The sequence below is a fragment of the Cottoperca gobio genome, chromosome 14, assembly GCF_900634415.1.
Source record: "Cottoperca gobio chromosome 14, fCotGob3.1, whole genome shotgun sequence".
NCBI classification, from domain to species: Eukaryota; Metazoa; Chordata; class Actinopteri; order Perciformes; family Bovichtidae; genus Cottoperca; species Cottoperca gobio.
In genome coordinates, this window is record NC_041368.1 from 24,502,791 (window position 1) to 24,529,610 (window position 26,820).

At 41.2% G+C, this 26,820-nt stretch overlaps 2 protein-coding genes across 2 annotated transcripts; both read left to right on the plus strand.

The window, feature by feature from the left end:
• Positions 1 to 2,946: 2,946 nt before the first annotated feature.
• On the plus strand, positions 2,947 to 25,150 carry LOC115018547 (neuronal acetylcholine receptor subunit alpha-9-like). Its single transcript, XM_029447594.1, has 6 exons — positions 2,947 to 3,059; positions 13,569 to 13,714; positions 13,789 to 13,943; positions 14,788 to 15,034; positions 15,111 to 15,396; positions 24,370 to 25,150. The coding sequence occupies exons 1-6, from the start codon at positions 3,011 to 3,013 to the stop codon at positions 25,107 to 25,109; spliced, it is 1,623 nt and encodes a 540-aa protein (XP_029303454.1). The 5' UTR covers positions 2,947 to 3,010; the 3' UTR covers positions 25,110 to 25,150.
• Positions 16,570 to 19,044, plus strand: LOC115018491 (E3 ubiquitin-protein ligase TRIM47-like). The gene is made up of 2 exons (XM_029447469.1): positions 16,570 to 16,764; positions 16,843 to 19,044. The coding sequence occupies exons 1-2, from the start codon at positions 16,570 to 16,572 to the stop codon at positions 19,042 to 19,044; spliced, it is 2,397 nt and encodes a 798-aa protein (XP_029303329.1).
• Positions 25,151 to 26,820: the final 1,670 nt, after the last annotated feature.

A 26,820-nucleotide genomic window follows, 5' to 3' on the forward strand; every position in this document is an offset into this window, starting at 1 on the left:
TGATCTCACAAGTGGAGATGTATATGCAAATAAACACGCACATAATTTCCATTTGCAAATATCAAATACGGCAACAAAGTGTTGCAGGAACGAGTCCTCGAACCAGGAAATGACTTATGATTTTAGCACTTCCTGTTCTGTCGTCTCAAAGTCAATGTTTTGTTTTGTTGTTGTGTTTTTGGTAAGATGTCTGAAATAAGTTCTGTTCTGAACGTTTTCTTCTTCGACAAAAAACACGACAGTAAATACCCGACGGGGGAATTTCAAAAACTTTTATGTGTCTTATAAACGGCGGTTGCTAAATGAGATTAAACGTCATCACGCCGAACATTAGCCGCCGTTAGCTATGTGTAAGTATCACAAACGTTTCTTTGCCACAGAGTTTATTTTTATATATAATAATCCAAAATCCAATGTTCATCATGTTTTTCAAGTTGTCGTCTTCTCTCAGACGCAAGACTGAAACACTTTGTTCTCAAAATGTCCAATTGGACTCAAAGGTCACAAAACACGATTTTGGTCACAACTCAAAAATGTACACGCTAATTGAATAATTGGCGTGTACATATATATATTCATATGTATATATATGTATATATATACATATATATATATATATATATATATATATATATATATATATATACATATATATACATACATATATATATATATATATATATATATATATATACATATATATATACATACAGTATATCTCAAAAGTGAGTACACCCTTTAGATTTTTGCAAATATTCTGTTATATCCTTTCAGGGGATAACATTATCCTACTGAAACTTTGATATAACTTAAAGTCAGTGTGCTGCTTGAATAACAGTATAGATTTATTGTCCTTTGAAAATTACTCAGTACACAGCTGTTAATGTCTAAACAGCTGGCAACAAAAGTGAGTACACCCCATAGTGAACATGTCCTAATTGTGCCCAATGATGTTGTTTTCCCGCCCTGGTGTCATGTGACTCGTTAGTGTTACAAGGATTCAGGTGTAAATGATAAGCAGGGCTGTTAAATTTGGTGTTTTGGGCACAATTCTCTCTGAATGCTGGACAACATGGCACCTCATGGCAAGGAACTCTCTGAGCGGCTGAAAAAAAGGATTATTGCGCTTCACAAAGATGGCCTTGGCTATAAGAAGATTGCCAACACCATGAAAATGAGTTGCAGCACAGTGGCTAAGATCATACAGCGGTTTTCCAGGACAGGTTCCACTCGGAACAGGCCTCGCCAGGGTCGACCAAAGAAGTTGAGTCCACGTGCTCAGCGTCATATCCAGAGGTTGGTTTCCAAAAATAGACGTGCGAGTGCTTCCAGCATTGCTGCAGAGGTTGCAGAAGTGGGATGTCAGCCTGTCAGTGCCCAGACCATACGCCGCACACTGCATCAAATCGGTTTGTATGGCCGTCGCCCCAGACAGAAGCCCCTTCTGAAACCGATGCATAAGAAAGCCCGCAAACAGTTTGCTGAAGACAATGAATCCAAGAACATGAGTTACTGGAACCATGTCCTGTGGTCTGATGAGACCAAAATAAACCTGTTTGGGTCAGATGGTGTCCGGCGTGTGTGGCGGCACCCTGGTGAGGAGTACCAAGACAAATGTGTTTTGCCTACAGTCAAGCATGGTGGTGGCAGCATCATGGTCTGGGGCTGCATGAGTGCTGCCGGCACTGGGGAGCTGCATTTCATTGAGGGACACATGAATTCCAATATATACTGTGACATCCTGCAGCAGAGCATGATCCCCTCTCTTCGGAAACTGGGCCGTAGGGCAGTTTTCCAACATGATAATGACCCTAAACACACCTCCAAGATGACAACGGCCTTGCTGAAGAAGCTGAAGGTTAAGGTGATGGACTGGCCAAGTATGTCTCCAGACCTAAACCCAATTGAGCACATGTGGGGCATCCTCAAGAGGAAGGTGGAGGAGTGCAAGGTGTCCAACATCCGTGCGCTCCGTGATGTCGTCGTGGAGGAGTGGAAGAAGATTCCAGAAGCAACCTGTGCAGCTCTGGTGAATTCCATGCCCAGGAGGGTTAAAGCAGTGCTAGATAACAATGGTGGTCACACAAAATGTTGACACTTTGGGCACAATTTAGACATGTTCACTATGGGGTGTACTCACTTTTGTTGCCAGCTGTTTAGACATTAACAGCTGTGTACTGAGTAATTTTCAAAGGACAATAAATCTATACTGTTATTCAAGCAGCACACTGACTACTTTAAGTTATATCAAAGTTTCAGTAGGATAATGTTATCCCCTGAAAGGATATAACAGAATATTTGCAAAAATCTAAAGGGTGTACTCACTTTTGAGATATACTGTATATATATATATATATATATATATATATATATATATATATATATATATATATATATATATATATATATATATATATTATATATTATATATATATATATATATATATATATATATCTATATATATATAATATATATATATATATTATATATATATATATATATATATATATGTATTGTATATGTATGTATGTATGTATGTATATATTATATGTATGATGTATATATGTATGTATGTATATATTCTGTGTATATTTATGTATGTATGTATATATATATAGGTGTATGTATATTATATATATATTTATATATATATTCCTAATCTCTCTCTCTATCTCCTCTCTCCTCTCTCTCTCTTCCTATCTCTCTCCTATATATCTATTATTATATATATTATATTGTGTATGTATTATGTGTGTGTGTGAGAATTTGAGTAAATGTAACTCAGTTATTTCCACCAATGGTGGCACTAATGACCCCCATACATGAGACCACCGCCACTACAGCAAACACACACTGACCCCCCCCTCTCTCCCTCTCTCTCTCAGTGCCCCCCCTCTCTCCCTCCCCCTCTCAGTGTCTCCTGCTCTCAGTACGCTGCAGGCTGTTCTCTGTGTTTGATCACAGAATTGTAATCGGATCGTTATTTTCGGATCGATAACGTTGTTGGGGATGAAGCTCCTCTGCAGCGGATTCCTCCTGCTTCTCTTCTGCCCCCCAGGTGAGAACATTTACTTCTCTTCTGCAGCTTCTAAACACTGGTGAGTTAAAACAGTGTTTTAACAGAGCGTTTATCTTCACACTTTCTATGAAACTCTAAAACTGCTTATCAGAATCATTTAATCTGCGACTTAATAATAATATAATAATAATTAAACCGCTTCAGAACGGACCCTCGTGTGTCTTTAAGTGTTTTACAGAAAGTTTTTATCTGTTATTTTCAAAAGTGTTGCATTAAAGTTATTTTTTATGATGAATTATTCTGTTAATTATTATTATTTTTATTATTTGTGTGATCAATTGTTTATTTAGATAATGATCAACCATCACAGACTCCACTCAGGGAACAGCTCGTCTGATGGAATGAGAGAAAATAATAATAATAATAATAATTAATAAATACAAAAAGCAAGAAGAATTGTAAACAAATAAAAAGGCCCAAATAAATAAAAACAATGTCAAGTCCATGTAAATGCACAAATAATCCAAACCCCCAACACAGCAGAGAACAGCATTACATTATATTATTATTATTATTATTATTATTTCTATAATACTTAGATTAATCGTTCAGTTTGATGTTTGTCTATAAATCGTGACAAATATAGAAAATGTCTTTAAATGTCCAAATATATTCAGGTTGATCATGTTTAGCAATTTCGCTTGAAAAAATGAAATGAAATGAAAAATGACATAAACGATTAATTCACAACAAAGGGAAGTTGGTATTTTTTATTATTAATAATCAGTCTTAGTTTAGACATACATTTTACCAAACAATAAAATATTCCACAAAAATAGAAATTTGATCAAACAGCCAAAAATAAATCACAAAACTTACACAATTACGGTACAAATGTTGTTAAATAAAGGTGCAAATATTGAACCAAAACGGGACAAAATGTCACTTAAATTATACAAAAAAAGGCACAAATGTTGACCAAAGAAATGGTTCAAACATGGCACCAGAATGTCACAAAAACAAAACCGAGACGTTATATAAAAACGGTTGAAATAGTTGTAAATGTTTTAGAGAACAGTCGTGTGTGAAGTAGTGACAGTTTTAGATTCAGTCTCAAAGAATGAAAGGAAACACGGAGGAAGTGATGACAGTGTCGTTTAAAAAGTCAAAGTACTCCTTTAAATTATAAAAAGTATTTTTATTATGTTCTTCTATTAAGAGCTGATTGGGGCTTTGATATTTCAGGGATTGTGTTGTTAGGGCAAAATGTTAAAATCTTATTCAACTTCAAAATGAAATGATAAGTTTAAGACATCCAGGATTCTACTTTTAAATACGATTTGCAGTTCTGTCACATCATGTTGTATTTGTACTGTTGTTTATCCTGCACACACACATCCATCACAGTGTGTGTGTCCTGAGAGGATCCTCCTCAGTCTCTCTGAGCTTTACAACATTTTAATTGTTGGTTTCTTTTAGGAAGTTGTTCCTTGCATGGTGCGAGGGTCTGAGGACAGAGGGTCTGAAGACAGAGGGTCTGAGGACAGAGGGTCTGAAGACAGAGGGTCTGAGGACAGAGGGTCTGAAGACAGAGGGTCTGAGGACAGAGGGTGTAAGGACAGAGGGTCTGAGGACAGAGGGTCTAAGGACAGAGGGTCTAAGGACAGAGGGTTTAAGGACAGAGGGTCTGAAGACAGAGGGTCTGAGGACAGAGGGTCTAAAGACAGAGGGTCTGAGGACAGAGGGTCTGAGGACAGAGGGTCTGAAGACAGAGGGTCTGAGGACAGAGGGTCTAAAGACAGAGGGTCTGAGGACAGAGGGTGTAAGGACAGAGGGTCTGAGGACAGAGGGTCTAAGGACAGAGGGTCTAAGGACAGAGGGTCTGAAGACAGAGGGTCTAAGGACAGAGGGTCTGAGGACAGAGGGTCTGAGGACAGAGGGTCTAAGGACAGAGGGTCTGAAGACAGAGGGTCTAAGGACAGAGGGTCTAAGGACAGAGGGTCTAAAGACAGAGGGTCTAAGGACAGAGGGTCTAAGGACAGAGGGTCTAAAGACAGAGGGTCTGAGGACAGAGGGTCTAAGGACAGGGGGTCTAAGGACAGAGGGTCTGAGGACAGAGGGTCTAAGGACAGAGGGTCTAAGGACAGAGGGTCTGAGGACAGAGGGTCTGAGGACAGAGGGTCTAAGGACAGAGGGTCTAAGGACAGAGGGTCTGAAGACAGAGGGTCTGAGGACAGAGGGTCTAAGGACAGGGGGTCTAAGGACAGGGGGTCTAAGGACAGGGGGTCTAAGGACAGAGGGTCTGAGGACAGAGGGTCTAAGGACAGAGGGTCTAAGGACAGAGGGTCTGAGGACAGAGGGTCTGAGGACAGAGGTGGTCGTATGTACAGTCTGTAAACACTGACACTGATGTGTAACATGTGATGCTGGGCTGTATACATATATTTGATTTGATAAATTCTTTCTCCATGAGTAGTTTGTTTGTCAAAATCAATATAAAGTCTTTCAGAAACATGAAAGTTATGAGCTCCATCTTTATAACCAGCTTTGTGTGAAGATATGATGAAGATATTCAGGATGGAAACATTATACCTGCTACACCTGAACATAAGATATCAACTAAAGCTAATGCAGAGCTGCATGGATGACGTATTCTTACAGGCCGACCTGAAGGCAGCGTCGCACTGAACACGACTCTGACATCGGTTTTTGGGTTATTGCAGGAGAATCTCCACAGATTAACACTTTTATGATTTTGGAAGCGTAAACACAATTTCCAGGAGTAAGAAGCTAACGTTCGACTATAAAGGAACTACAGCAGGTCACATGACTTCACGTCACCACCGCTAAGCTAACGGCGGCTAATGTTAGCGTGAAGACGTTTAGTCTCATTAGACACTTTTTAGCAACCAACGTTTTAAAGACTTGTAGAAGCTTCAGACATTCGGAGTATTTACTGACGTATTTTATATCGTAGAACAGAACGTTGAACTCGTTCAGCTTGCGTAAACCACGGACATCTAACCAAAAACACATTCGATAAATGTGTAATATCTTTATAATACATTTCTCTTGTGTGGCTCTTCACATAACTAAAGCTATAGAAGAACAATAAGCTACGTCAAATTATTACAAGGGACATAAATGACTTCTCAGCCAACAACTTTAAGTCAGTCTGAGATGATGTATTTCAGCTTGTGTGTGTGTGTGTGTGTGTGTGAGTGTGTGTGTGTGTGTGTGTGTGTGTGTGTGTGTGTGTGTGTGTGTGTGTGTGCGGTTGATGTCGGGACAATGAGAGTAAAGGGAGGCTGAGCAGTGATGAGCTCTTGATGGCTGTGAGGATTAAAACTGTGCAGATAAGAGGAGCAGTGACCTGCAGAGGTCATCCACACACACTTCAGCTGAAACGCACATCTCCACTGTGAAGATCCTGCACGCTGTAAACACGGCGGGAATATTATCTGATAAACTCATGTTGTGCAGAGGGGGGTGCAGGAGGAGCAGGTCCAACATCTAATATTTCTGATGTGCAAATGTACATTTTATTCCTTCTTTGGCGACGAGTGAATCAAACAAAACTCGTAAAACTGCAATAAATCATCAGATCAGCTGACCAGCACTCCCTCATCCCGGCCAACGTTTCCACAGCAGACACGACTGTACGGTCACATGAACATAGCAATGATGCTGATTACTGAAAAGAGCTGAACAACTAATAAAGTATCACACACACGCACACACACACACACACACACACAGAGACACACACACACACACACAGCTCAGGTTTTGCACTTTGCACATGATTCTGGCCATCTGGGTACTTATAATGTACAGTATGGATTTGCTTGTTACCAGGATGACGCCGGTGATGATGATGGTGGTGAAGCAGAGGATGAATATATGCTGCATTGTGTGTGTGTGTGTGTGTGTGTGTGTGTGTGTGCCAGCTGGCATGCTCTCAGAGCTGTTAGCACTCACACTTTAAGTGAGTTAGGTTGACGCTGTCTCACAAACTGCTGACTCATGAGCTCGCCGGACCATGAAGACATCTGAACAATGAGCAGAGACAATAAGAGGCGGAGCTGCAGGTTCATTTACACAAAGACTTCTTGCCATGATCTCCACCTGACAGAAGTCATCATTAAGATGGGCTCATTTCGATGGCTATATGTCAATGGATCTGTATCGGTTCTTTCTTCTTAATGACGACAGGAAGAACAAATTAAAGTGTGAATGTGATCGACGTGTCCTCATACAAAGGTTCATATGACATCTTGCAGAAAGTGATTTTCCATAAGTTCTCCTACAAACGTCCAATGATCAATGCGCCTGCAGTGTAAAACGTGTTTAGGCAACAAAACTGCTTGGTTAGGTTTAGGAAAAGATCACGGTTTAGGTCAAACGTATTCAAATTAGTATTCAAATATGTAACATGGTGTCCGGCAGTGTCTCAGGCAGGAGGGGCTTGGACTGTGAGCCGTAGGGTTGCTGGTTCAAGTCACCGACCAGACCTAAAAAAAGGGAGTGTGACTGCTACTTGGAGAGGTCCCAGTTCACCTCCTGCCCTGCCGTGGTGCCCTTGAGCAAGGCACCGGACATCCCCCTTCCCCCCTCACTCCCATTGCTCCCCGGGCGCTGTACATTAGCTGCCCACTGCTCCTGGTACGAGACTCCTGGTACTAGGAGCAGAGAACACGTGTCACTGTGTGCTCTGCATGTGTGACCATTAAAAACAGGGTTTCATCCCTTCGATTCTATTAAGGTTCAAGTAGATGATCGAATGTGGATCCTTTAAGATAAGGTTAGATCATCCTTTAAGAGTCCCACAGCGGGGAAAGTTGGGATAATGCAACAAGAAGTAAATAAATAAATAAATAGGTAAACAGTAAAAAGTATAATAAGTAGTTTTTACAAACATAGGAAGATGGCACATACTCGTCAATCTCAAAGTCTCCAGTATGATCTCCAGTGCACAGCTGATTGGTACGTGGTTTACATGACGTAATAATTAACGGATTCAGTGTCGACAGCAACATCGGATGTGATGCGATAGTTGGACGCTGGCGTCCAGTTAGGAAACAATGTTAGATAGCAATCTTTTCCACCAAGAGGGCTCTTTAGGAGATTCTCGTTGTCCTTAAGGAGGTTTACGGACGGTTCTTCTGGCCACAGAGGAAGTTCTAGAGCCCCTTAAGTGGGTGTTTTAGGGGTTCAAGTGACGATTGAGGAGATTCTAGTTGTCCTTAAGGAGGTTTATGGTGTCAGTGACAAGGTTCTTCTGTTCAGTGAGAAAGTTCAAGAACTCCTTTAGTTGGTTGTAGTGGGTGTTGTACGGGTTCAAGTGGTCATTGTGGAAGTTCTGGGGGTCGTTTAGATGGTTCTAGCGGGCCATTCACAGATTCTAGGATTCCTTTAGTATGTGGGAGTATTTGGAGCGACATCACTCTCCAACACCATCAAAACACCAAATAAGGGCATATCTTTTATAAGAATGTATTCATCCCTCCAGTAGAGATCCGCATGTCGTCTCATGGACACAATCTGCCACAAGTTAGACTGGAGCCATTCTGAACACCCTCCTAAGATACTTAATGTTGGGTTTTACTTTCATTTGTCACCAGTCTGTATATACAATGTCACATTTAATGGAAATCTGGTCTTTAGTTGTTAGGATATATAGTCTGGAATGAAGGTGTTGGACACAGGCAGGAAGACTGTTGTCATTGGAGCCCCCGGCCTTCTGCCAGCTGAACTGAAACATCACAAACATATTGTGTTGAAACTGCTTGCTGGGTTCAACATGTTGCAGTCCTTTTGTAAACATGAAGATATATATTTATGGTTTTTAGGATTTACGTCTGCAGTCGGAACCAATGAGCATGGAGCTGAGCGCCACAGACAGGAAGTCCGACAGTGTTGAGAGACGGACTAACATGTTGTTGGTTTTGGACAAATATTAAGACAAATATAGAATAAGATGAACATTTTAATTTGAGTAATCCTGAAGGAAATTATTTTGCCAAAAATGGGTAATTATTATTAATATTGCACATTATGTTGAAAAGTAATATTCTTGTTCTCAGTGTATGTTTCCAGAAGTGACTGAGGGGTCATCACGTGTGTAATCTGCCTCTCATACTGAGCTTTTGATCCAGAGCTTCACTTCCACATTACCATCTTTGTACAAAGGATGTTAACGTTCTGCAGTCATGGTGGAGTGCAGTAATATATTACAGTCTCGTTATCTGAAGGTCATTCGACTGGCACTGTCTTGCGTGCTTCCTTTTATGTGCAAGGCATGTTGGTAAACCTGTGAGAGTTTATTTGTATCTTTAATGTCTCCTCTTGCAGATATGAATCTCTCTGCTCTTGGAGTTGAATGGACAGATCATAAGTTTACATCACTGCTGGGGTTTTTCTCACAATCGAACATGAAAGAGCAGAATATCTTTTATGATGATTCTACTAATCACTAATATTATATATATATATATATAATACTAATGGTTCCAAACTCCTGGTTGGGAGACCAAGTTAATCTGCTGAGTCATAAAATAATTAAAGGATTAAGAAAGAATACAAAACAATGCTAATGTGTGCTTTTGTCTGGTGAAATACTGGATGACTTCTAAAGATCTTTCAAGTTTGTGTTCTGGATATATGTATATTTATCCTTTTGTCATACTTCTAATACACCTTTGCATAAGGTGGTGGGGGGGGATGCTTCTGTACTGCAGAGCGGAGGTGAGATAACATTTGGATTTTGATCTCTTTTAGCTTATTGTCTAATCTTACAGGAGTCCACATTAAACTATTCTAAACACACACAATGCAACGCAATGTCGCGTGACGAGCGATGTTACAATACACTCAACGAGACAATGAAGATCTTTACCTGCGGAGACTTTCCCATGACAGAGCGACGTGAGTGATACGTAGGTAGGTATAATAATAATAGTTCATATGTAGATAATACGGTAATTCTTGGCAACATGATTTGCATAATGGTCTAGTCCTGAAATATAAGAACACCCCCACTGTTTTAAAAGTAATTTGCAGAACATCTTATATTTACATGATGAACAAAAGGTTTTGTTTTGAGCCCTGATCTTTTATCTCTTGTATCTGTTATGGAGTGTAGGTCTGAAATATAGTACATTCATTTTACACTGCATAAATCCTCAACGCCTAGCCAAACAATGACCCCCAGAATGCACTGCAGCATCTTCAGACCCACCAACACACTGGAGCAAACAACAGTTTGTGTGTTGAAGAAGGACAGCCAACAAAAATTCACCGTGACCTTCCAGGAAGTTCTTTTGGCGTCTGAACTTCATTCCCCGGCTGTCTGACTGCAGCTGATGTGTTGGCTGTTCAACCATTTCACTATTTACTTATATGGTTACAGGACTAAAGATGCAGCTTTGTTAAGATTCGTCTTCAGCTTTATCTGCTTTTTATAACTATTATCTTCACATCTCATATCGTCATTCTTTATCTAATGTTTCCAGTCTTCCTCTGATCTTTTTATGGACGCAGCCTTTGTCCTCATAGTTGTCACGGCCTCGTCCAAACACTCAACATCCCTATCTGACGGGTGTTATTGGGAGTTAAAATGAGGATGACGAAGGTGCTTTGTTGAGGTACTATGTGACAACTGCTGTAATTTTACTTTCGTCTTTTTCAAACTCTCATAGGTTCATGAACCTTTTTCTTTGACTTTAAAGGTGACCAGCCACTGTCCATCATGTCCTGTGGCATCATTGCATTCTGGTCCCTTTACTTTTACTGTGAGTGCATCTATTTACATTTAATCAGTGCAAGCTGTAGTTCAGTCGCCATCCGAGGCTGCGTCTGAGTTATTAGGTTCTCGGTACCTTAACCAGAGTTCCCACAGCTTGAGACAAGTTAGATTTAAAACTTCAGAAGACCTTTTGGATGCCAACTTTACAAAAACAAAACGTGACTTTTTCGTTTCAGTAGAAAAATCCCAGCCACAAACAAAAGTGTTGCTGGTTCCACGATCCTGATCTGCGTGACGTAAATGCGAAAGTCATTCAGTAGATTACAAAAAAAAGGTTATCAATTATTTTGAGATTTTAAATTGTAATGTCAAGAAACGATTCATAAAATCTTACTTTCCATGTCTTAGCATTTTTAAGGGATTGATTTAACACATTTTAATACCAAGTAAGGCCTTGTTTTGGGAATGATTCCATTTTAAGGATCTGCTGGAACCCTGTTGAATATCCACAATACATTTCATGGACATCTGTCTTTTATGGCTGGGTATGCTTGTCACAAGTTTCTTGGATTGTCTGTTTTAGAAAGTTACACAAATTGGCAGACGCAGCTTCCTCGAATCCAATTTTAGAAAGGTGTGGGTAAAGGGGTTTCAGATGCACTTTGTCTGTAGCTTACTGACACCTTTAATTGATAGATTTGTTTTATTTTGAAACAGAATTCAGTAACTATTAACAGTTCTACCGACATTTAGAAGTGGAAGGTTTATATAGTGCATGTTGTGGGGCTGTCAGCTGGCAAAGTTAAGGTTCATAACCACAATGTCCCTGGATGTCGGGCTGGTGAAACGGCTGGAAACTGTTTTCCTTCAGCTAACCTCAGTGGTTGCTGAAAGTGGATGTTGTAGGAATTATCAATTGAAATTTGGCAACAGGGATGAATACTTAAAGGAACAATGCACTGATCCATATCCATACATTGTCTACATCTAAAAATATAATGCAAATTCAAATCGCACACTGGTGCACTACTTCGTTTTGTTTTAGTTAATGCTTATATTGACATGGAAGAGAACATTCGGAAACACCATCATCAGCTGTCACAGGATTTAAAGGACTTATCACTCTGCTGTTCCGCAGACGTCTTCTGATTAATGTGTAAAACCTGAGGTGATTACCAGGTTAATTGATCTGGGAAATGTGGTTTCCATGTGTATGTGTTATGGTATGTGTGTGTGCACAGTGTTTCAGTGGGACGCACTGAGCTGCAGGATGTACTGCGGGAGATTTGAGACATTTCAGGATTAAAAGTGAATCACTGCAGAGAGCAAAGCAGCAGAGACTTTATTCAAACTGGCAACCTCATAACATTCAAAATAATATGCAAATGAATCAGGTCAACCTAAATTTAAAGAGGTTTACTATCATCAATAAAATAAGTGGTATGATTTTCCACATTTCACTTGGCTTCATTATTTGTCTTAGATTATTGTGAATAGAAATGCTAACTCTGGAAAGGCTGCAGAGTTCATTACAGCTACAATATAAAGTGCAGAACAACATACTGATGATTTAGAGCAAGAGTCTAGTGCAGGACAACGTTTTTCAGGACAAGGATTCCCAAACTGGTGTAGCGTGGAGCAGGAACCCCCTACTGTATATATACTGTATGTATAGAAGAGGCTTGAAGAGGTCCGTGCTTTCTATTCACCCCTCTGTCTCTGACTGTAGGTGTGTGTGTGTCGGGAGCGAGTTCCCGCCCTTCGCGAAACACAGCGGAGGAGGGAATGTGAATGCGCAAAGCAAAAAAATTAATTACTTTGCAAAGAGTAGAAATGAGTTATTTTGATGATAAAGTAAAATACCTGAGACTACATGTGTGTGTCTTTGCAGACACACTGTGACCTGTGAGTTGTAACACACATGTGTAAATTATAAACTGATAATATTGTTGAAATTGCAACTTTTTTTCTTAAGAAATGTCAGGTTGTTCATAATGTTTTGTAAAAAGATCAAATGTGAACATTTTCAGAATGTTCTTTCTTGCACTAAACGAAGGGAACATGTGGAGTTGTGATTATTTACAGGTTGTTATGCTGTGATGTTACTGGTCCGGCCCACTTCAGATCACATTGTGCTGCATGTGGCCCCTGAACTAACATGAGTTTGACCCCCCTGGGTTAAAGGGTTAGTGCTTTGGGGAGCAGGAACGGGATCAGGACATTGAATAGAAATCTGACCAGTAGCTGTTGACATATCTATTTTAGGCCAAATTGTTGACCAACATTGTCATTTTCATGTCCTGAAAAAGTGAAGCCAGTGCAGAAGTCTTAAACCTGCAGTGTCTGTAACCTCCAGCAGGAGGAGACTCCTCTGGTTGTATAGAAGTCTATGAGAAAATGTTTCTTCTTCCCTCTTGATTTATTTCCTCAGTAACATTTTCCTGATGAGTTTATGTCTCAATCTGTAGTTTCAAGTCTTCTTCAGATGATGTTCATTTAGTAACTTATGGAAACATCTAGAGTCAAGCAGCGTCTGCTTTAGGGCGGGGCTACCTGTGATTGACAGGTCACTACCACGGTGTTGTCTGGTTTGGGTGTGGTCTGTGTTTTCGTAACAAAAAAACAAGCTGGCGACAGTCAAAATATCAAACTAAAGGCTTCAAAATCATAGTCCACAAACCAACGGGTGGCATCACGGTAACTACGTCTGTGGTCCTGCTGCTTGGATTAAAAAGTAAGTGTTCATTTAAATAACTACCTGGTTTAATATAAATGTCTCTCTCTCTCTTTCTATTCCCCAGTTTGCTTGGCCGCTCATGGTCGCTACGCGCAGAAGCTGCTGACTGACTTGTTCTCCAATTACACCAACGCTTTGCGGCCGGTGGAGGACACGGACCACATCATCAATGTCACACTGCAGATCACTCTGTCCCAGATCATCGACATGGTAATAAAACCCTGAATGCCGATCCAGATGTTTGTGTATTACTGAATGTACTGATGTGTATATCCTTTTACCAGGATGAGCGGAACCAGATCCTGACTACCTACCTGTGGGTCCGCCAGGTGTGGAATGACGCCTACCTCACCTGGAAGAAGGAGGACTACGATGGTCTTGACACCATCCGCATACCCAGCAGCTACGTATGGAGGCCTGACATTGTCCTGTATAACAGGTACGGCTGACATTGGCAGGAAAGCAGACTGATTAAATGGCAGTTAAGACTGACACATTATGCAGGATCTATCTCACCTAATCCCAAAATGTAATCCGATTACAAAATATAAGAAACCATAATTAGCCCAGGTTTCATTTGATAAAAAGGGGAAATAGATTATAGTTACATTGTCAAAAATTACTTGATATATTTTTGATAAAATCTTTAAATATGATAAGTTTAAATATTTAAGTAGGGCTAAATGATTTGGAAAAATATCTAATTGCAATTATTTTGACTGATATTGCAATTGCTATATGATTGACGATATTGGAAATACTCATCATTTTCACGCCATTATTTTCCTTTTCATTAAAAAATGTATTAGAATAATCATGGTTTGATTTTTGGCAAGGATCTGCAGTAATTATTTCATAATGGTATTTTGACACACATTTTGCCTTTAACAAATATTGCACCTCCTGCGATTCGGATATTGCACTAGTTCATATTGAGATTTTGATAAACATCTGGACTGTTTTTGTCCGGGGAAATTTAGCATTTTATTTTGCATTTGAAAATGGAAAATTACTTTTTTTGTTTTTGGCTGCATCCATATTTTTTTAATAAAATGCCAATTATCAATACTAGATTTTGAAGTAACCAAACAAATATTCAGATTACATTGTATTTTTTTGTAATCCAATGAATTTTATTGCCTTTTAGAAAAATTGCCATGTAACTTGTATTGATTAACTGACTAAATTTTAAAGTAATCTGACCCAACCCTAATCCCATCTCCATGACTCTGATCCTCTGTTCCTTCTCCCTGCCTTCACATCCTCCACTTCCTCCACCACAGTGCAGACGACGAGTTCTCCAGCTCCATGGAGACCAACGTGGTTCTTCGTAACGACGGCCAGGTCATGTGGGACCAGCCAGCCATCACCAAAAGCTCGTGCTCCGTGGATGTGGCCTTCTTCCCCTTTGATTTGCAGCAGTGTCATCTAACCTTTGGATCTTGGACTCACAACGGTAACCAGATGGACTTGTTCAATGCCTTGGACACTGCCGACCTGGCCGACTTTGTCCCCAATGTGGAGTGGGAGGTGAGTAACCGTGTTTATGTGCTCATGTCAAGACCTCATTCCTTAATTCTTTCACAAAATTAAATCCTTTTTCCAGGTTCTGGGCATGCCAGCCAAGAAGAATGTTATCCTGTATGGCTGCTGTTCAGATCCGTACCCGGACATCACCTTTAGCCTCCACCTGAAGAGACGTGCCTCCTTCTACATCTTCAATCTCCTCATCCCCTGCATGATGATCTCCTTTCTGGCTCCGCTGGGCTTCTACTTGCCGGCTGATTCTGGTGAAAAGGTTTCTCTGGGTGTCACCGTCCTGCTGGCCCTCACTGTGTTTCAGTTATTGGTGGCTGAGAGCATGCCGCCCTCTGAGAGCGTCCCACTGATAGGTAAGAAGACTTAAAAAATGTTTTTAGATGTTGTTCTTTTGTTAAGAAAATATTTTTTCAACTGTTTTCGAAGTCAAGCGGCTGGTGTTCATGATGGTTGTAATACTTCTAAGAGGCACTGTTAAGTATATCTATTATATCAAAAGGCTAGACCAAGTTCTTTGTAAAGGTGAAGGCAATCATTGAGAACTATTTCAAAATTGTCCGACTCATGAAAATCATTTAGTTTTGACGCTGCCAATCAGTTCCTCTCTTTGGTGGCTGGATGCAGTGGCAGACTCAGGCTGAACAACACATGCAGGAAATAGGCAGTGTTTCTCAGGCACTGATTTCATACCTGAGAGGCAAAGCTGGTATGCAGAAACAATAGTTGGCATGTGATTATATGAAAAGAACACAGTCTTTGTTAGAGCATTTGTTTGAGTCCTGCCTCCTGTCAAACTGCTTCTGTTGACTCAGCATATTCTGAAACTGTTGATATTAGAGCCAAAGCAAATGTTTCCCAATGGATGTTTTGCAAACAAACCGTCCTCCATTTCTTACACTTTGGAACCTTTTGGCATTTAACATGCCAGTTACACTTAGCTTTACCATAGACTGATAGACTGGATTGTCCTTGGTTTGTTGAAGGAGTATAGTCGCCCACTGACCCAAACATAAAACATTCTTGTATATCTGGGAGTTGCCTTAAAATTGCAAAAGAATAAAAAATGATCCAGTTTCTCTAGGGTGCTCATACACAACTTCCTACAGATTTAATAAATGTTGTGCCAAAGGTTTGTCACTGTGATAATGACCAAACCAGAAATGCATCAAAATGTACTCCTGAAAGCTTCCGTGAAGCAACACTGGAAAGACCGGTGTTTCAACAAACCACATTTCACAGACGAATCTGAAAGTTTGTCAAAGCAACAGCAGAGCAGCAGTAGAGAACATTATTAGTTCATCAGGACATTTTCAACAACACAGCAGAGTCTCAAACATTGGTAAGTACATCCCATGATACTCTCTGTAGCCAAGCAAGTAGGATTAACACGTACTACTACTCAGGCAGGAAGTTTCATGTAACTTTTAATTTAAGTGTACAATAACAACACACTTTAAAATGTATTTCCTAGTATGACAGGACTCACAAAAATGTATTTCACACTTGACTTTTGTTAGTCTGTAGATATGTCTGCTGCCACCTGTCCACTGACTGAAGATCAGTTTCTGTGCCCCATCTGTCTGGATCTCTTCAATAAACCAGTTGCCACGCCATGTGGACACAACTTCTGCAAGACCTGCATCACTAAAAACTGGGATACGAATTTCCCTTCCCAGTGTCCTGTGTGTAAAGAGGTCTTCTACACAAGACCTGAGCTACGGGTCAATACTTTGATCTCTCAGATGGCTGATCAGTTCAGACAGCCAGCTGAACAGAAAGCAAGCAGCAGCAACTCAGAGTTACAACATGTCAAATCAGAAGACATTTCCTGTGACATCTGCACTGGAATCAAACTGAAAGCCCTGAAGTCCTGCCTGGTGTGTTTGGCCTCCTACTGTGTGACTCACCTGGAACCTCATCTGACAGTCATGGGTCTGACAAATCATCAGCTAATCAATCCTGTGGAGAACCTGGAAGGCAGAATGTGTAAGATGCATAATAAACCTCTAGAGCTGTTCTGCAAGACCGACCAGAAGACTGTCTGCATGCTCTGCATGTTTTTAGACCACAAGACACATAAAGTTGTTCCTCTGAAAGGAGAATATGAAGAGAAAAAGGTAGAACTGGGAATGATAGAGGATGAAAATCAACAGATGATCCAGAAGAGACTACTGAATGTACAGCAAATAAAACGCTCAGTGGAGCTCAGTAATGAAGCTGCACACAAAGAGAAAGCAGACGGTGTTCAGGTCCTCACTGCTCTGAAGGAGTTTGTTGAAAGAAGCTTAGTTGAGATCTTTGAGACAATCGAAGAGAAGCAGAGACTGACAGAGAAACAGGCTGAAAGCCTCATCAACGAACTGGAACAGGACATCTCTGAACTGATGAAGAGGAGTGCTGCGCTGGAGCAGCTCTCACACTCTGAAGACCACCTTCAGTTCATCGAAACCTTCCCTTCCCAGTGTCCTGTGTGTAAAGAGGTCTTCTACACAAGACCTGAGCTACGGGTCAATACTTTGATCTCTCAGATGGCTGATCAGTTCAGACAGCCAGCTGAACAGAAAGCAAGCAGCAGCAACTCAGAGTTACAACATGTCAAATCAGAAGACATTTCCTGTGACATCTGCACTGGAATCAAACTGAAAGCCCTGAAGTCCTGCCTGGTGTGTTTGGCCTCCTACTGTGTGACTCACCTGGAACCTCATCTGACAGTCATGGGTCTGACAAATCATCAGCTAATCAATCCTGTGGAGAACCTGGAAGGCAGAATGTGTAAGATGCATAATAAACCTCTAGAGCTGTTCTGCAAGACCGACCAGAAGACTGTCTGCATGCTCTGCATGTTTTTAGACCACAAGACACATAAAGTTGTTCCTCTGAAAGGAGAATATGAAGAGAAAAAGGTAGAACTGGGAATGATAGAGGATGAAAATCAACAGATGATCCAGAAGAGACTACTGAATGTACAGCAAATAAAACGCTCAGTGGAGCTCAGTAATGAAGCTGCACACAAAGAGAAAGCAGACGGTGTTCAGGTCCTCACTGCTCTGAAGGAGTTTGTTGAAAGAAGCTTAGTTGAGATCTTTGAGACAATCGAAGAGAAGCAGAGACTGACAGAGAAACAGGCTGAAAGCCTCATCAACGAACTGGAACAGGACATCTCTGAACTGATGAAGAGGAGTGCTGCGCTGGAGCAGCTCTCACACTCTGAAGACCACCTTCAGTTCATCGAAACCTTCCCTTCCCTGAAGGCTGCTCCCTCCACCAAGGACTGGACAGAAGTCGGCATCTGTCCTCCAATGTATGAGGGGACTGTGGTGAGAGCTGTGGAGCAGCTGGAGGAGATGCTCAGTAAAGAGATGAAGAAGGTCATTGAGGCAGAGCTAAAGAGGGTCCAGCAGTATGTGGTGGATGTGACACTTGATCCTGAAACAGCAAATCCCTGGCTCATCCTGTCTCAAGATGGGAAACAAGTGAACTGTGGTGAGGTATATAAGGAGTTCCCAGATAATCCAGAGAGGTTCTCCTATTATGCTAGTGTTTTAGGAAAGCAGAGTTTCACTTCAGGGAGATTTTACTACGAGGTTCAGGTTACAGGGAAAACTAAGTGGGATTTAGGAGTGGTCAGAGAGTCGATCAACAGGAAGAAACAAATCACTATGAATCCTCAGAGCGGTTACTGGACGATATCTTTAAGGAACGAAAATGAGTACAAAGCTCTTGCTGACCCTCGTGTCCATCTCTCTCTGAGGTCAGAGCCTGAGAAGGTGGGGGTGTTAGTGGATTATGAGGAGTGTCTGGTCTCTTTCTATGATGTTGATAGCGCAGCTCTCCTCTACTCCTTCACGGGCTGCTCCTTCACTGAGAAACTCTACCCATTCTTCAATCCCTGTAGTAATGATGGTGGTAAAAACTCTGCACCTATGATCATCTGCCCTCTCCGTCACGTCAAGGTTAACTTAATGCGAATATACTCTAGAATACGAACAAACCGGAAGTAAACAAAGTCACAAAATCAGAGCCTGTAACTCTGATACATCAGGACATTTCTTTGATGCTTTCCATTAGAGATGACATCTGTGTCCTTTCTCAGTAAACTTCTCTCTTTTGATCCATGTGTACCCCATGGTGTTTTAATCAGTTGCTATGGTGATAGAGAGTGGGTGTCACATGCAACAACAGCCTCCATCTGGACTTGACGTGGGGACTATGACTGCTCTTCTCTCCATGGTGTAGTGACCAATAGCAGTGAGTGGCAGCATAATATGAATGTTTGTATACCAGACCTGGGAATTGTACGATACATTACGATTGTCCTCACGCGGGCCGGCCCGTAATCTTAAATTATAACATATATGAAAAGGTATATATATATTTTTATAAACAGAACCCTTTTCAAAATAAAAGCAACACCATTGTATTGCGTGCATGGTGTAAATAACTTTCTAACTGTATTACTATTATTTTGAAAAGGGTGCTGTTACTTTATTTACGTATGCGCGCACGTGAACAGCTACAAGTGATGCTGGCCGGCGAGCCCTCAAAATCGTTGTCACAATCAGGTCACAAGACGACCTTACCTTACCCCTCAAAAATGTCCGCTCGTGCTAAAAAAAGAAACGTAGATGCCGAATGCAGGGTTTTCAACAAAAATTGGACTACTAAGTATTTATTTACTGAAGTCGGAGTTAAAGCCGTGTGTTTAGTTTGCGGGGAGCAGATCCCCGTGTTTAAGGACTACAATTTGAGTCGGCATTACGAGACGTAACACGCGGAGAAATACAAAAACTTGACTGATGCTGAAAGGGCGCGAACATCGGAAGCTTTGCTAGCTAATCTGCAAAAGCAGCAAGGCTTTTTTACCAAGCTTCACACATCCAGGGATGCAGCAACCAAGACCAGCTTTGTGATATCCCACAAAATCACTAAAAACAGTAAGCCATTCTCTGAGGGGGAGTTTGTCAAAGAGTGCTTGGTGGACTCTGCAGCACTAATGTGCCCTGAAGAAAAAGAAGCATTTGAGCTAGTCCCGCTGTCCCGCTGTGACGAGAAGGATCGAGGACATTGCGGGGAATCTGGAGTCTCAGCTGCAACGTGAAGTGGCAAGTTTTGAATTTTTCTCCTTGGCTTTGGACGAGAGCTGTGATGTCCGCGACACAGCCCAGTTACTCGTATTTGTCCGTGGGATAACGGCGGACTTCAAGATTACGGAGGAGTTGTGGTCGATGAAAGGGACGACGACAGGGAGCGATCTGTTCACTGAGGTAAATGTGTGTACGGACACGCTGGGACTGAAATGGGACAAACTGGCAGGTGTCACATCGGACGGTTGTCCAAGTTTTACAGGGAAAAATGACTTTTGAAACGTATGCAAGATAAAGTGACTGAAATGGACCCAGATCAGAAATAGGTATTTTTGCATTGTATTATACACCAACATGTGTTGTGCAAGTCAGTGCTAAAAATTAACCGTGTTGTTGATGTTGTTACTAAAATAGTAAACTTCATCAGGGCACGGGCATTGAACCACAGACAGTTTGTCGCACTTTTGGAGGAGCATGAGACTGAGCATCGTGACATCGAACACCAAACTGCAAGGCAAGGGACTTCTTGTTCATGAAATGCACAGCCTGGTGAAGGCTTTCATGAGGAAGATGCAGTTTCTTTCAAGCCAACTGGAGAGCAACACTCTCACTCACATGCAAACCCTGAAAGACGTCACACCATCAGCTGATCACCTCCGCAGGTACTCATCCATGTTAGGAGCATTGCATAGTGAGTTTTCAAGGCGATTTGAAGATCTCAGAACAATCGAGGATGAAATGTACATGAGTTCCTCTCCCTTCACCTGCAGTGTGGATAATGCACCCAGTGATGTTCAGCTGGAACTCATTGACCTGCAGTCTGATGCAGTACTTGCAGAGCACTTTAAGTCGGGATCTCTGCTGGATTTCTACTCTTCTCTCAAGGAGGAGAACTTTCCAAACATGAGGAGACATGCTCAGAAGATTCTCTTTGGCTCTACTTACATATGTGAACAAACATTTTCAATAATGAAGTTTACAAAATCCAGGTATAGATCCTCTCTCACTGATGATCATCTGTCAGCTGTGCTTCGCATCTCCACCTCAGACACTCATCCTGACTTTGATGCACTCGTTAAAGCCCAGCAGAGACTAGATGTCTCTCACTGAACAAGAAAAAATAACTTAAACACCAAATGAGGTGGTTAGACTACAAATGTAGGCATGTAAAGGCACCAACTAGCAGTGAACTGGGACACTGTCTTTGGAAGCCTTTTTCTCAAAATCACAGTTCAGTGATGTTCAGTGACAGTTCAATATGATGCATCTTGCTTAATGTTTGGAGCACAAAGACAATATTGTGATGTCTTTAGAACTTTACACAACTTTCCAACAGTATATGAAACTCAAAATATGTTTTGTAATGAATGTGGCTGAAAACGTTCACATTTTGTTTACCACTGTTTTGGGAAATTTGATTGAATAAATGACATTTGTTGTAAGGCAACCTCACTTTTTCATTACTTAACTATAACATATACTCTTACCAGCTTGTCAAAACAATGCTATTTACTGCTTTTTATAAAGAAATACAATTAATATTATGCAGAATTGAGTTCAGCCTTTTGGCCCGGCCCTCCAGGGGTAATCGCCCACCCCTGTTGTATACAGTAGTAGAAGAAGCAGGTCAAAATGCATAAAAAAATCTTTTTTTTCATCAGTCGTTATTGCATTGTCTCTTTTTCGATATACGTTTAATATTGCAAAGTAAAAACCTCTTTGCACTCTTTATGCATGAATTGGAACAGGTGGGTAGAAATGTACCTACTGATTAGTAACCATATGATTCTCTGCAAACAGAGTGTTATGTAATGTTATATGTACACATACAGTGGTAATGTACACTTTATACATCATTGTTCCTTTTTGTGTCATTTCTGCAACAACATGCTTTAGAAAATAAAATATAATCAAAATAAAAAGATTTGTATGGTACCTGCTTAAATTATTTTGCAAAGGGAGAGTTGAGCCTATTTTATTTATTTATAACCTTTATTTTACCAGGATATGTGTCATTGATGGATTTTCCAGGAGGTTTCAGATTGGGTCTCGTGGGACTACAATCTGAAAGAGATTTAAGGAATTACATTAAGGAAGTCCTCTGACGCTGGAAGCAGCCAGTTCCAGTTAAGGTCACCCACAATGACACTTTCACTATAGTTAAGACTGGACAAAAGCTGCATTAAAGATGGTGAAGCGTCACTGACAGCTGAAGGTGAACGACAGTGATATGGAGAGCTTTTGATACTTCCAAGTCAAGAGCCAACAGTTCAAATTGTTTTGTGAGTGATGTGGAGAGAAGAATCTTTACATGAAACTTAGATTTAACAAAGACTGCGACACCTCCACCCTTTTTAGGTCCATCAGTCCTATATACAATGTAACCATCAATATTAATATCCTTGTTTGGAATGGATTTGGTGAGCCAGGTTTCAGATATCACTATGATATCAGCATCAGTTGAGTGTGCCCAAATACGAATCATATCCATTTTAGCAATCAAGCTGCGCACATTCAAATGGATGAGACCAGAACTCGATTTAAAATCTGCAGGAGTGTTAAGACTAACAACAGAATCTGGTCCAGGGTTAGGTTGCACATTTCCTGAAATCAACAATAACAGTACAATCAGACATCTACAGACAGACGTAGGTGGGTTATTTGATGGCTCTCTCTTGGTGTTTAAACCGAATACAAGGCCAGGAACACGGCTAGCAGGAATAATAAAGATGTCTTGTAGAGGCATGAGGCTCATCAGACGGGCCATGTCCACAGAAGTGCACTGGACAGATGCGGGGGAGAGGACCAGAGGGAGGGGGATCACCATAAAGCCCAGCGGACTGCAAGAGGAGCACGTTCCCCGGCCTGGTAAAACCGGGGTTGAGAGAATTTACTCTAAATTAAAATGATTGACGTTATGCAGCACGCCCCTTTTTTAACGTTTCTTACATTTCCTGTTTCGTGTCTTGGTAAATACAAATAACAAGTTATGCTTGTGATCAGTTCACACGATCTGCTTTCCATTTCCACATGTTCACTCTGTCATAAGGCCTAACGACACCACAGGTAACAGATATCTAATAAATAAGACCATCTTTGGTGCAAAGTTACGTACACCATTTCCTATAACTTACAACTAACTACTAGCTTACTTTGTGTTCTAGCTGCAGCTCGATGTTTCTATGTGTTTCCCCCTCATAATATTGCCCCCCCCTGCCTTAGTATAAGAGCTTCAGATGAGATTCGATCGTAAAAACAATGAATTTGAAATGAATGTTGAAGATGCTGAGATGTGCAGGAGAAGAAAGCAGAGCAGGTCTGCAGTTGTTCTGTCTGTGCAGTGAGAGGGCAGTAAAGCGTTTAGTGTACAGCTTTAAGCCCTGCAGTAAACAACCTGTTTATGTTTGCTGGCTAACCAATGAACAGGAGGCCTGAATGTTGATGAGGCCTGTCAGTGGATATTTAAAGTACAACAATCACAGCTCAGGAATCAATGATCTCAAGTCTCAATGTTTCCAACAACAGCTGAGAAGGTTCTGTACAGCCAGCTAAGATGTTTCCATCTCACTGAAGAAGAAACATCCTAAAGTAGTTTAACTACATATTACAGTTATATTGTACGACTCCTGGAAGTAACCACATATCTGTTAAACACATAGTATATACAGCATGCAGAATAAAGTTTCACAAGGTGTGACTGAGTCTACTCACACTTTTAGTTGTTACGATTAGTTGATTTTAATTGTGGAGTTTCTCCACAAAGAATCTTGCTAAAGCACCTCTTGTCTCGGGTTTATCTGAGTTGTGCTCATAAGTCTCTTGGAAATAAGTCTTTCAGCATGAAACGGGTATAAAACAATTACTCGATGAAAGAAATCTCAGTCCATCAAAGCCAAAACGACGATTAGTCGACTAATGTACCAAGAGGGGGGGCAGCCTAACTGTTTTGTATATCAGATAAAAATGTAAGTTTGTTTTATTATTATTTTCTTCTTTTGTACCGTCTTGAAATGGAAATTGTGAGATCAGGAAATTGAATATTTTGAGATGTGAAGGTACAAAAAGTGTTGAATCATTTCAAACATCATATTCAGGAACAACAACCTCAGTCTGGGTCAAAGTAACTCTTCTTGTCACCTGAGACACCTTTCCTTACAATCAAACTAATTGTCTTTGAGACTTTGAAGATTTAACTGTACGTGGATTTTGAACTCTAAATAATCTTAATTTCCTTTTTAACAGGAAAGTACTACATTGCTACCATGACGATGGTCACTGCATCAACAGCGCTCACCATCTTCATCATGAACATCCACCACTGCGGTCCCGAGGCTCGCCCCGTCCCACAATGGGCCGAGCGCTTCATCCTTAACTACCTTGCACGCATCTGTTTTGTCTACGAGGTTGGGGAGAACTGCCTCGGCGGGACTACTTCCAGGAAACAACCTCTGTCGCAGGAGGAGTCTGAAGCCCAGGCAGCCAATGGCAGCAACCCAAAAGGAACAAACTGGGATGTGAACGGGCAGGTGTGGGGCGGCAGGGTGGAGGAGGATGGGGCTGGAGACTTGACCAACCAGACTGAATGGAAAGAGGATATGTTTGTGACCATCGACCACTCGGAGGAGGAAGGAGCTGCTGGAGGACACGACGGGGAGCGAGAGGAGTCAAACAGTGCCTGTGGAGGAGGAAGAGAGCCTGTCGAGGAAAAGAAAGGCGTAGGAGGTGAAAGCGAAGGCGGTGGTGGAGGCGGAGCCGGGAAGAACAGAAGGGAGATCTTGGTGAAAACCGTGTGTGTGTGCCAGCACCAGGGACTGCGCAGGAACGTTGAGTACATTGCCAACTCATACCAGGACCAACGAGCCGGTCAGCTGCGCATCGGGGAGTGGAGGAAGGTCGCCAAGGTCATGGATCGCTTCTTCATGTGGCTCTTCTTCATTATGGTCTTCTTCATGAGCATCCTCATCCTGGGAAAAGCCATCTGACGGATCCCAGGCCTTCAAAGATTCCCACGAGAGGGTGATGGTATCCAGTTAGCACACCGATAAAATAATTAGTTTGTTAAGTCTAAAATCAGTTTTTATTTTCTCAAAACAAGTGAACAATGATGGTTCTGTTGGAAGAGGAAGGAACTTCAGGGTTTAAAGGTTCAGTCCACCATGTCTGTGTCTCGCACACCAACCTGCCGTACAATGTATACTCTCTCTGCTATCTTTGAAACAGATCCACAGAGAGTGACATACATCAGTGTGTGTGACGGTAAACAATCTATAAAAGGCCACAGACCGTTATCTCATTAAATATATATATTTTAATATTAGCATGATCTTCAGTTCTTTAGATCACAGAACTCACGCTGGGATCATTGTGTGTTGACCCATGAGGATGAACCACTACTTCACATTTAGTCACCTTTGCTCCCGAGACCAGCAGATCCTGAAGCTGTTCTTCTGTCTGGATGACATCATGATGCTCCGTGTTGCATCACTTACAACCTTTACTGTTAATTAATATGACTTTTTTCATACCTTAGCATCGTACGCAACATTCAGAAACTTCTGCAATAGAATCCTCGCGTAAAATACTTATTGCTTATTATATATATATTATTATTATATACAATTATTACTGATTTGCCAGCAGCCTGTGGAAGACGTCAGTGATGCACAATGGGTGCACCTGCAGAGTGCAGGCAGGTAGACAGGCAGGCAGGTAGACAGGCAGGCAGGCAGGTAGACAGGCAGGCAGGCAGGTAGACAGGCAGGCAGGTAGACAGGCAGGCAGGTGGACAGACAGGCAGGTAGACAGGCAGGCAGGTGGACAGACAGGCAGGTAGACAGGCAGGCAGGTAGACAGGCAGGCAGGCAGGTAGACAGGCAGGCAGGTGGACAGACAGGCAGGTAGACAGGCAGGCAGGTGGACAGACAGGCAGGTAGACAGGCAGGCAGGTAGACAGGCAGGCAGGTGGACATGTCGGCTGTCCAATCATCCAAATGAAATGATTGAATGGACTTATCAGAGTCCTTGACGGCAGACACCAGATTGTTTTATCTTTTTTGTCGGCACATTTGATTTATTTATTGCTGTCGGGATGAAAAGAACATTTCGACAAATATAACATTTTTCTTTTACAATTTTGGAAATTCATCTTTTTTCTGAAGAAAATCTCATTTGAATTACTCGAGAGTTTTAAGCATCTTGACACATAATCCCTTTTCTTTTTAAATAGTTTTATCTCAAACTAAACTCCAACGAGTGTTTTCAGCACCTGATTTTAAAGATGAATATCGTGATTAAATGTTTTTAAGAAAGGCGTCCATCTGTTTGTGATGATCAAAACTGAGATAAATATATGTGTTTACATGACCACTGAACACTCACGCTAAAGTTTAAAGATATTATGTTTGCCACACTTTATATTCTTTTATTTGACTGATATCTGGGACACAAACTAACAACACATTCTATTTATTACTATCAGTCCAGTATTAATGTATTCCCATCTCAACTGGAGAAGCTCGCATCATCTGTAGTTTGGAGATTTCATTTCACAAATTGCTTAAACTTCAATTATCAGAATTGGCATCTATGAATTTTGTGTCAATCAACTAATTCCTCATGAAAGTCGATATATGTTGTGTTTTTTTATACAAAGTCATAAGAGAACATTCAGTAAAATGAGGACATTTCCAGGAA